This window comes from Arvicanthis niloticus, chromosome 3 (assembly GCF_011762505.2).
Source record: "Arvicanthis niloticus isolate mArvNil1 chromosome 3, mArvNil1.pat.X, whole genome shotgun sequence".
NCBI classification, from domain to species: Eukaryota; Metazoa; Chordata; class Mammalia; order Rodentia; family Muridae; genus Arvicanthis; species Arvicanthis niloticus.
Genome location: NC_047660.1, coordinates 551,116 through 563,765, shown reverse-complemented (window position 1 = coordinate 563,765; position 12,650 = coordinate 551,116). Strand labels below are relative to the sequence as shown.

Sequence of the window (12,650 nt, the reverse complement as noted above, 5' to 3'; positions counted from 1 at the left end):
TCTTCTATTTTCCCAATAAAAATAAATAAATAAATAAATAAATAAATAAATAAATAAATGGGAATTAATCTAGGGGTAATTTTTAAGGCAAAAATGGAAGACTTTTATTATTAGTTACAAAAAAGAAAAGGAAGATTAACAAGAAAATGTATATATAATATTATTTGAAGAGAGTAAAGCAAGTCTCACAAATTACCAATGTAAACACACTATTCATAAATATCAGCTCACTTCATAAAGATACTGAAAAATACTAATATTTCACATAAAAGTATCATGTATAGCCGGTGGTGGTGGTGCACGCCTTTAAGCCCAGCACTTGGGAGGCAGAGGCAGGCGGATTTCTAAGTTCAAGGCCAGCCTGGTCTACAGAGTGAGTTCCAGGACAGTCAGGGCAACACAGAGAAACCCTGTCTCGAAAACCAAAAAAAAAAAAAAAAAAAAAAGCATCATGTATAAAACAACTTATTTTATGTCATTAATTGTTTGCAGAATCTGTGCCTGAGAATTGATTTGTGGAACTAAAACTACAGGAAGGGCTGCTGTTTCCACTAAATGAATCAGGTCTTCCTTTCTATTCATGGAGTATGATCTATTGTAAAGAGAATGATAACTAGGCAGTCATCATTGCTCATGACCTAAGGGTTGTATGTCCTGGAACTAAATCTATCAAAACCCATTTTGTCATTTTTCTGAACCCAGCAGTAAAAGGTGTGTGTGTGTGTTAAAACTAATGTGCAATTAGAGGTAATTAGAGACCAGCATAAGAGAAAACATTTAAATAAGGAAGGTCTCAAACAAATCCTGTGAAAAATGTAACATGTGTAATATAAAACAATAGAAAATAGAAGAGAGATATCAATACTTCAAATGATATATAGATTTTTTTAATGAGCACAGATTCTATTGTATAAGATAATCAAATGTTTTATACAATGTGTTTATATATATATATATATATATATATATATATATATATATATATATTCTGAAGATTGCCCTCTATGCAAAAGACTTTTATATTAGTGCATTAATGTACTTAACTGTTTTAGTCAGGAGATGAACAGTGATGTTCTAGACATAACCAGTTTGTGATAAAAAAAACAAGAACTCAGTTTAACACCACAAGTGCCTTCTTCTTCATTAGTACCTTCATGCATGTGGTCTCAATAAAATGATACATAAATTCTAGTGGCCAACTAGAATAAAGTCAACAGAACCAAGCATGTAAAAATGCATCTCACAAAAACATTTGAGTATCTGACCCGGTTTGTCACTTACTGGAATTGGTGCTGTCATCCTTAGTTCCATCGAGAGCTCCATCGGGGTGCATCTGCAAGTAGTAGCCTTGCCTGCAATATAACCTGGTCACTATGCCCTTGAGCTGGGGATCTGAAAGGCAAATACAGAGGTAATCAGCTTCATAAGGCTGCAAGGGAGAGTTGGGTTATTCATTTTCTTTTATAAAAATTTCATGTTTCTTTTTCAGAAGAAGACATTTTGTAGAGAGTACACATTTCTATCTCCCAGACTTGTCTGGGGCATGATACATGATATCCAGACTACAGAAACCACAATTAAAGCAGGCATAATAATAAGCCTCGGAAAACAGAGCATTTCAGGAAAGTAGCATGTCTGTTTACATTATTCATTAGACAGTTAAACTAATTAAATCACTAGTTTAATTATGACTTTAACCTCTAATTATTATAAACCAATTATTTCATTCAGGGTGGCAATTCAAGAGTTTTGCAAAGGAGTGACTCAGAAACTTCATTAAAGGAGTTTACATGGAGTTTTCATTTTACTTAAATTTACAACCTTTAAGTGTGAGAAAACTATTTTAAAACAATATGTTAAAATGTGATGTACATCTTTATTAAAATTCCCAATTTGAACAACTCCCTTCCCACCAGCTTCCATGGAAGGATTTGTGGTGTTTATTAGTGACACACACAAGAGTCGGACATTCCACTTCTGAACTCAAAGTGAAGTCTAGGATCAAAGGACACAGAAGATTGGGCTTAGCTAAATGCTGCAATGGGTGCCTTGCATGTGTAGCACCTAGAACTGCTGAAACAAAACAAAAACAAAACAGCAAAACAGAACAATATATTAATCTACATAGGAGTCAGCAGCTCTAGGACAGTGTCCTAGTTAAGTTGTAAATGAAACAAGCTGTTGAGGCCTAAGCTTGAGTCCCTGTTCAGGCGCCAAAAATGTTGAGGCCCTCTCCACTTTGCGCTTGGTGGCCACTGTATCCTGGCCCAAGCTGCCCCTCTGGTCCGCGGGTCGGGGTTCAGCAAGAGAGAGAGTGAGAATGGACTCAAAGAGTGGAGACCAGACAGAGTGTGTTTCAACCCTGTTTATTCTTCAGTCTCTCTTCCTAGTCCAAGTCCCAAGTCTTGAGTTCCTAGTCCCTTGTGCCTCCAAGTTCTTTCTCCAAGTTACTTTTTCCAAGTGCCTGCTACCTAATGCCTAATAACTAACTCCAAGTTGTACTGTCTAACCTAATTCCTAGTTCCAAGTTGTACTCTCTGAAGTGTCTGATTCTCTCATCTCTCTTCTGTCTGCCTCTCGCCTTTATATGTCTCACTTCTAAACCATGCCTTTTGGTCACACCTTTAATCATGCCCTTAGGTCTTGTCTCTAAATCTGATCTCTACACTTCTAAGTCACATTCTTAAATCACACACCTTTAATCTCACACACCCAAGGTATCTAAACCAAGATTATCAGAGTGTGCTCAGCTGTTGTAGGCTATTGTAATCCAAGTCTCATGTCAGGGTATATGGCTCAAGATGGCTGCAAAGCTGATAGCTGCTTTCTGCTAAAAGTCGGCCCCCAACAACAAGCAAGCTCTGCATTTATATAACTGAAAAGTATAGCCAAGTTATATATATGATATATACATGTATAAATGTGTGTATATTATATATATATGATGTACATGTATATATGTGTGTGTATGTCTGTTTGTATATATATATATATATATACACACATATATATGTATATATATGTGTGTGTGTGTGTGTGTGTGTGTGTGTAAGTATCTATGTATGTAGCATCTGATTTTGAATATCAGGCACGGAAGTAAAGGGAGGTAGGCATTTATTATAACAGAAGTAGAAGTTATGTATGTATTGTGGTCTTCTCACTTAATGACTTAGAGAAAAGGTAGCTGCCTAGTAATTCAGTGTTTCCCTGGAAACTAACTGTATTTAAGAAAATAAACATTTGCACGTAGCCTTGCAAAGCTCATCCTCATTTGGGGAGCACATCTAGTATGAGGCATCATAACTCTTACCATGGTAACAGGATTCTTTCCACAGCAGCTGAATGGAACATGCAAATTTGTTTGTGCTATCCAAATTACAGGATGCAATGAACAATCCAACACATAGTCTTTAATAACTACAGACTAGCCAACAGGCAAACAGAAACAGCAAACATGGCAAAAAGGCAGATTTGCCCCCGACAGAACAGCTCTAGGATTTTGATCAGCTTTTAAAAAAAGAAAAAAAACAAAAAATCGACTCCTGGCAAAAAACACTGGTTCCTTCCGGTCTGGACCAGAGCACTGAGCAGATCTTGGGTGGCAGCTCTGCCCCCAACCTCCAAGAACCCAGAGAAAGCAGGGAACCCAGGCGCTCTAACTCAGGCAGTATCTTAGGTAAGCAGACAGCAGGGCCCGCCCTAAACAGAGAGTAACTGGGACTCACAAGGACCCAGGAAGTCACTCCTGGCCTGGAACACTGGTTTCTTCCAGTCTGGGTCAGAGCAATGAGCAGATCTTGGGTGGCAGCTCTGCCCCCAACCTCCAAGAACCCAGAGGGAGCGGGGATCCCAGGCGCTCTAACTTGGACAGTGTCTTAGAAACTAGTTCTCAGATCTGAGGCCTGGACCAGACCCCTGCCAGGTCTGCTGTTGTGTGGACCCCGGATTCCACCTGAGACATACTGGAAGGCCCACTCAACCCAGAGCCGCAGAGTAACAACTGAACTCAAAGCGTCAGACAACATATCCTGAGATATTCTAGAGGAGACACTGCACCCAGAACAGCAGACACCTAGCTGGACTGCTACCTTGGAGGCACCATATTCTGAGGCATCCTAGAGGTACCACTGTAATCAGTGCAGCTGGAAAAGATGACAGAGACATCTGGACCCCTAGGAGATCAGACACAAGCTAGATAACTCGAAAGGCAGGCTTCAGTCAGAGACAGCAAGTACAGGCAGCACTAGAGTTAACCAGATGGCAAAAGGCAAGCACAAGAACGTAAGCAACAGAAACCAAAGTTACATGGCATCATCAGAACCCAGCTCCCCCATCAGAGCAATCCCTGAACACCCTATCACACCAGAAAAGCAGGATTCAGAATTAAAATCACTTCTCATGATGATGATAGAGGGCTTTAAGAAAGACATAAATAACACTCTCAAAGAACTTAAGGAGAGCACTGGTAGACAGATAGAAACCCTTAAAGAAGAAACACAAAAATCCCTTAAGGAATTGCAAGAAAATCCAACCAAACGGGAGAAGGAATTAAACAGAACCATGCAGGATCTAAAAATGGAAGTAGAAACAATAAAGAAATCAATCACAAAGGGACAATACCCTGGAGATAGAAAACCTAAAAAAAAGATCAGGAGTCATAGACACAAGTATCACCAACAGAATACAAGAGATGGAAGAGAGAATCTCATGTGCAGAAGATACCATGGAAAACATTGACACAACTGTCAAAGAAAATGCAAAATACAAAAAGCTACTAACCCAAAATATACAAGAAATCCAAGACACAATGAGAAGGCCAAACCTAAGGATAATAGGTATAGATGAGGGGGAAGACTCCCAACTTAAAGGACCAGTAAATATCCTCAACAAAATTATAGAGGAAAACTTCCCTAACCTAAAGAAAGAGATGTCCATAAATATACAAGAAGCCTACAGAACTCCAAATAGTTTAGACCAGAAAAGAAATACTTCCCGCCATATAATAGTCAAAACATCAAATGTACAAAACAAAGAAAAAATACTAAAAGCAGTAAGGGAAAAAGGCAAAGTAACATATAAAGGCAGACCTATAAGAATTACACCAGACTTCTCACCAGAGACCATAAAAGCCAGAAGATCCTGGACCGATATCATACAGACCCGAAGAGAACACAAATGCCAGCCCAGACTACTATACCCAGCAAAGCTCTCAATCATTATTGATGGAGAAACCAAAATATTCCATGACAAATCCAAATTTACAGAGTATCTTAACACAAATCCAGCACTTCAAAGAATAATTGGTGGAAAACTCCAATACAAGGAGGGAAACTACAACCTAGAAAAAGCAAGAAAGTAATCTTACAAAAACCATAAAAGAAGGTAGCTACACAAACATATCTCCACGGATGTTAGCCCAAAAGCTTGGATTAGCGAAGACTCAACCCGCAGACCACATGAAGCTCATGAAGAAGGAAGACCAAGAGGGGATGCCTCAGTTCTACTTAGAACGAGAAACAAAAATGCTCAAGGGAGCAAATAGGGAAACAAAACATGGAACAGAAACTGAAAGAGGGGCCATCAGGAGACCATTCCACCTGGGTATTCATCCCATGTACAACCACCTAAGCGAACACACTGTTGTGGATGGCTGGAAGTGCATAATGTGAGGAACATGATATAGCTGTCTCCTTAGAGGTCTGCCAAAGACTAACACACTCAGAGGATGATGCTCACAGTTAACCACTGATATGATCAGGGGTTTCCCAATGGAGAACTTAGTGAAAGGACTGAAGGAGCAGAAAGGGTTAGTGATCCCAGGTGGAAAGCAACAATACCAAACAACCAGAGCCCCCCAGAGTCTAAACCACCAGCCTGGGAACACATAAGGAGGGACCCAAGACTCCAGAGGTATATGTAGGGGAGGATGGCCTTGTCAGACATAGGTGGGAGAGGAGTTTCTTGGTCCCATAAAAAAAATGAACACACAGTGGGGGGGGGGCGGAAATGTGAGGGAGAGGAGGGGATAGTGGGGGGGGGTAGGTGCGGTCACTGCCTCATAGAAGCATGAGGAGGGGGATGGGATAGGAGGTTTCTGGGTGGTAGGAGGAAGTAGGGTAAGGGGATAAAATCTGAAACATAAATACTACAACCAATTTTAACAAGCGAAAAAAAGTTGTCAGAACCAACATCTTTTAAATATATATATATATATATATATATAAAACACATATAAAAATATATATATATAAAGAACACAAGGCCTAGACCCAGCCCTTTTTTAACTTTTTAAACTGATTTGGGACGGTTAACCTAGGAGTTAAGGGACTATAGCAAATTCATGGTTTTGAGTTTATTGTTAGGGTGTTTTCCATATTTTATTTAGAAATAGCTGAGAGGAGTGAACAGACAACAGTCCAGGTTACCTTACATGGATAGTTGGTTTTCAAAACATCAGAAGTCCATAGAACTGATGCTACAAATATTTATATATTAATGATAATTTTGACTAGAGACCTGTCTGCTCCTGACAGCTTCCTGTCGTGGATTCTAAGAAGAAATTGAGCATCCTCGGAGTTACTCCAGTTGTGTGGTGACAGCCACTAGGCAAGAATTGCCTTTCTCCATCTACAGACAAATTACTGTCCAGAAAAGGACACACATGCAGAATAGTCGACTGATTATATCTGCCTAGACAGAGTAATCAGCCCTTAATAATCCTGCATCACTAAGGTCTGTCAGATGATTCTGGGCCAGAAGGCTGAAGATTAGATGCTCCAATGTTCAGTAGTATAGGGGCTTTTCAGGTGTTCAGCGGTCTCTATAAATTGGCTAAGTTTTAGAAGTTATGTTTAGTGCTTCCCATAACTTCAGTTAACTCAGTCATTCTGGATTTCTGATGGGGTTGAAGACCTATAGTCTCATAGCCAATCCTGGCTATTTACTTTGAGAGAAAAGATCTGAGTAGATGGTTTTCAGCTGACATTCATTCTAAGCCAAAAAAGCCAGGATCAAAAGTAAGTGTTTTAGTTAGAAGAGATGACAGAGGTTCTGGTTAGTCAACAAAATGATGGACTGGGTATTAGGACTATCTTGTACCTCACTGGTACAATTAGGAATAAGTATGCTCTAATTGTATTTTGAGAGGAAAATTTTACTTTAACAGGAAGACTGATATGTAGGAGGAGTTAAGTGGGAAGGAGTACTGAGAGGAAGAGATGGAGCAAGGAGAGAAGATGAAGAAGAGGAGAAGCTAGGTGATGAGAGAGAGAAAGAGAGAGGGGGCATGGAGGCAGATGTTCACATGTCTCCACCAGTCAAAGATAGTTTTTATATCTAGGTTGGGTATTGGGTTATGCTTCTGATTGAACATTACCAAATTTATAAATCCTTTGATTAACATTTTTAAAAAATTGTATAAAAACAAAAAGGAAAGGGGGGCATGGGACAGGGGTTTTCTAGGAAGGGGAAATGTGGAAAGGGGATGACATCTTAAATGTAAATAAAATATAAAATAAAAAAAATACAAGAGTAAATAATCATAGTTGTTTCATAGTCAGAAATAAAAGCCGAAATGTATTAAAATTCCAAAAAGAAAAAAAAATCAATCCCAGTCATTGTTTTTACACATACGGCTGCACTAATCACATTTACTTCATAGATGGGATGATGAATTGAACACAAATAACATTCTGGAAAGTGAGCTCACATTGAGGTATTATAACATCATTGTAACAAGCATGTCAGAAGACAGGTGTGTTTAAAATGCTGATTGTAAAAAAAGAGATATTTAAGTGATAATTAAGGCTGTATTGTATATATACCTGTTTGGTTTTGGACCCTGGGAGAAGGAACTAAGGTGCATGTTTTACACATCAAAGCAGACCTGGCCTCCAGGTTCTCCCAGCATCCCTCAGTCCCTAGCTGGCCCCAACCCTGAACTTTTTAGTCCAGGGGCTGGGCTGCCCTTCCCTCAGAGGCTCTTCCCTGTATAATCTAAACAGTTTTATTACCCGCTTCTCTCTTTCTTTCTTCTCCTTCTCTTGTCTGCACATGCTCATTCTCTTTTTCTCTTCCCCTCCCATTTCTTCTCTTCCTTTTCAAGACAACTCCCCTGGCCTCAATCCTTGGGACCAGTGAACATACCCAAGAGCAGTTTCCAATATACCTGCGTTTAATGTAATTTAATCTGCTTGAATTGTTTTATATTACTGGCCAAGAAATAACTTATCAATACCATCTTCTATAACAAATAATTTTGAAATCTCACTATCCCATAATTAATTAATTAATTAATTAATCCCATAATTCTGTTTTGTCTTTTTTATTCTTTTGTTCTGTCAGACCACCCAGCCCATGGGATGATATGGCTTACATTCAAAGTACATGTTCCCCTGAAGTTAATTTTTTTCTGGAAATTCCCACACAGATATAACTAGAAACAAGATCTACCAGTTTCCTAGATAAGTAAGTCCAGTCAGGTTGAAAATTAATATTAACCATTGCTTGAGTATTAATTGCTATGTTGTTGCTGTTGTTTGATTTGTTGGTTTTGTTTTTGATTGTGGAAAATAGATGTTTTTCCATGAAATATATTCTGATCATGTTTCCACTTTCCAAACTCTTTCCAAATTTCCATACTTCTGATATGGACATTTTTTAACATATATACATGTTTTTAACCGATAGAGATAGAGATAGAGATAGAGATAGAGATAGAGATAGAGATAGAGATAGAGATAGAGATAGAGATAGAGATAGAGATAGAGATATATCCTGTTCAACATGCCCTGTATACTGCAGTCCTATACCTGGTATTGGCTACGTTTCTTATGCTCTTCTCTGTACATTGGTAGCAAAAAAAGTAATGTAAGTAAACCAGGTACGATGCCTCATGCCTTTAATCCCAGCACTCAGGAGGCAGAAGCAGGTAGTTCTCTGTGAGTTCAAGTTCAGCTTGGTCTACATAGTGAGTTCCAGGATTACCATAGCTACATAGTGAGACCTTGTCTCAAAAACAAACAAACAAACAGACATACAGCTAAAAGGATGGAAGAATTTATTAGTGCCTGTGAACATATAAAAGCATTTTTACAGTTTAGCAACTGTTTTGTAAAACCTTGTGTGTTCTGCCAGTGCTTATTTTAAAATAGCCCCACATTCTAGCCACTAATTTTTCCAGAGTTTATTTTAATATATTAGCCAGGGAAAGAGGATCCTGTAGCCTAGCACACAGTTTCTCTTATACTTACACATAGATACTCAACAGTAAGACCTTATGAACTCCATATTTCATCTCTATTGTGGGAGTAACAATAAAACACAAAATTATATTTTCTAGTGTCCATTTAATAACTAAAATCAATCTAATTTGAATGTACCTGTTTACACAGAATTTGATATTTTTATTTTTATAAAACTTATAACCACATATGTCTTTGGATGTCAGACATTGTTCTAAGAAAACTCTGATTTATTCATTTAATCTTCACTATGATTCTACTTCAGAGGATCCCAAATCAAAGATGAGAAAATTGAGAAAGAGAACAATAAAATAATTTTACATAAGTCATGGAATTTACAAGACTAGAGGTTGAGTATGAACACTCAGCCTCCCCTTTTAACAGCCAGGCCATGTGACCTCTACAAATGGAACAATTAAACTAAATTGCCTGATAGACCTCAAATAAAATGAAAACAGAACTGATAATAAAAAAGGAAGTGCTACCATTTCTATGATCACACCTAGCTGTGTCTCAACCATCACATTCACAAGCAAATAGGAAAGGCAAAGCCAGGATGGAATTGTGAGTGTATCAAAGTCATTGAAAGTTTCCATACCACTCTGTAGCTAGACAAGTTTTCAAGTTTCTAGTTTCTGTCTCACGCTCTGCCCCTGTGAACCCCTCACCAATTTTGTAAAGGCAGCACCACATTTCTAACCCATACCATTTTCCCTGTAATTTGCCCATCTTCAACTCCAGCCAAATGGAATTTCTACTCATGACTTGACTGTCATGTGACCAGCATCCACCTCCACACCATCAAGTTGTTTTCATAGTCCACCTGTTGAGCTGTCTGCCTCCTTCTTTGCTGTCTAAAGCTCTTCTCCTATCAACTCACCAGTGTGGGATTTCTCATGTGTTCTCAGTAAATACAATGTCAACTAAACCATCTCTTGAGTTCTTCATTTTTTAAACATAGATATTACTCATTTTTGAGCTTTAAAATCCATTAAAATATACAGAAACATTTCAAGGCACATCTATGTACCCAACAGTACCTAAAACAGATGCTAATAATTTGTCTTATAATTTATGAGTATAAATCCATATTTATTGGTAAAATTGTATGACAATATTTACCTCAACCAAGTTCATAAAAGTGACATAAAGTTGAAGTGTGTGACATTGTTCATGATCTTCTCAGTTACTGTTGATTAAATACAGACATGGGGCTAGTAAAGCATACAGCAATTTTATATATAGCTGACAGAAGTGAAACTTGAACAGTGTGAAAATCCACAGTGACAATGGCTAGCAAATCTTTACATGATATTTCACAGCTCGTTCATGTAGTTATGCTTTCCAGATCTCTAACTTTAAGATAAAGTCTAGTACAGATTTTTGTACAAAGCATATATTCTTAAAAAGGAATGTGGCAAAATACAACTTACCACCTATTAGGAAAAAATTATATAAAAGAAAACACACCAAAATATTTAATATATTGAATTTTGAAAGTATTTGTCAACATTTTTATTTTTTTGCTAAATTTTGTACAATGAAGATATGCCAATTTTATTATGGACCTCTAGAGATTGTAATAAAATCTATTAATGGCTGATGAATAATGAGTAAGAATAATATTTTATACACAGCCACAATTAAAATTATAATCATATATACCAAAAATATAAGTACTACTTCTGTGTGCTAACTGGTCCAAATCTTTAAAGGTAGTATTTGTCAGTTGATTTTCTGAATATCCTGATACAGAGAATGTTCCTTATGACACTTTGTTCTTTTTATTACTTGTAAAATGATCTATTGTTGATATGGCCACTTAAAGTTTAATATCCATCTTCAAAAACAATCATAAAAAGAAACAAAATATAACTTTTCCTCTCAGGCCAAAATATACCTGGATGATCATAGGAAGGCAAAAGAGATGAAGAAAAGAGCCATGTCAGTCACATGCTGCGAAGCAAAGAGAACTGAGCTCCTAGACTGACTAGAAGATGAACACATGGGAAATCTCAGTAACTCTGCAACACTAACATCTGCTAGACTACTCACCTACATGAATCTTCATGTCAGAATGAGAGGAGTGATTATCAATGATAGACCAAGAAAACCTTATAGTCTCCAGTAGGATAGGACCCATTAAGTAGCCATAATGAAAGTACAACTCTATAAAATAATGATGTGCAAAGCAGGCTGCCTATAGGTATACAAAGGCACAATGTCCATCCATTGTGTTTTATTATTTTCAAAAATGGGAATTAAATTTATATTTATTTATCATTTAATATGCAGATGTGATATTGGTGTCCTCATGCAGCTAAATGTTACATCAGATCCTTAAGGAGCCTGAGGCAGGTGGAGAGACATATCCTGTGATTCTGATGGGCTAGCCAAGGGAAACTGGCTCTGAATTGGTTGTTCCCAATGAATATTTCACTATGTTTTGAAATTTATGTGTTACAAGTAAAGCAGATCTATATATTATAACATTCATTTTAACTAATATTAGGATAATTTAAAGGGAAAATACACTGATACAATGTGGATTGAAAATGAAACATAAAATTAGCATTGTCAAATGCCAAACATTTAGCTAAGATGAAATCTGTTGTATAGAGGTTACTTGTTTAAAATAGACACATAAAAAATAAGCAGTCTATTCAAATCTAGCATGCACTAAGCCAAAGTTTCAAAAATGTTAAGACATTTGACATATATTTATTATGATAAAAAATGCTTACCCTAAATAAATATTGTGTCCTGACATACAAAGCAATGGAAATATCACTAATGTGAAACAGGTTTGTTTTGTGAATAGGTGTTCACGTTTTTATTAAATTTATTAAGTAAGAAGTTGTATGACATTTCTCTAGTATTTTAAGTAATAACTCTGTACGAACAAAGACTTGTTTTCTATACCCATGTACCCCAAATTCTTACAATTCAGAACCAAAATTAATAACTAAGTAAAAGTAAGTTTTGAGGTCTACCACTTACATATTTTAGCTATTGATCTAAAAAAAATTTTACTCATAAGATTTGTAGAGTTCTTTGTCCTCTAAAAAACACTACATCCTCAGAATATCTAGTCTACTTAAGAAAATGTAAATAACTTATTTTCTTCTTTTTGTCTTAATTTTTTTCTTTCTTTTTCATTAATTTTCTATCTACTGTACCAAGTCAGTTACCTAAAACTTTTTTAGAAGATACACTTTGCCAAAATTATAAACATTAATTAAAACAGACACAATGTAAACTAATGTGTCTACATCAGGAAAAAATGTTTTGTAATGTACTTCCTCTCAACACTAAGAATTGAAAGACATGCAAATGAGTCTAAATGCCTGAACAAAGAGGGAGCAAATACCCAATGTCTGCTTTTTTTTTTTTTTTTTCTTTATTTAC

General features: G+C 36.8%; 1 protein-coding gene across 3 annotated transcripts in view; it reads right to left on the bottom strand.

Moving 5' to 3' along the window:
• Fgf14 (fibroblast growth factor 14) overlaps positions 1-12,650 on the bottom strand; it is a 599,516-nt gene that overhangs the window by 135,803 nt on the left and 451,063 nt on the right. For all 3 annotated transcript variants that reach the window (XM_034498800.3, XM_076930521.1, XM_034498801.2), the window contains one exon: positions 1,282-1,392. In XM_034498800.3, the coding sequence (XP_034354691.1) occupies positions 1,282-1,392 (111 nt within the window). The remainder of the gene's footprint in view (positions 1-1,281; positions 1,393-12,650) is intronic.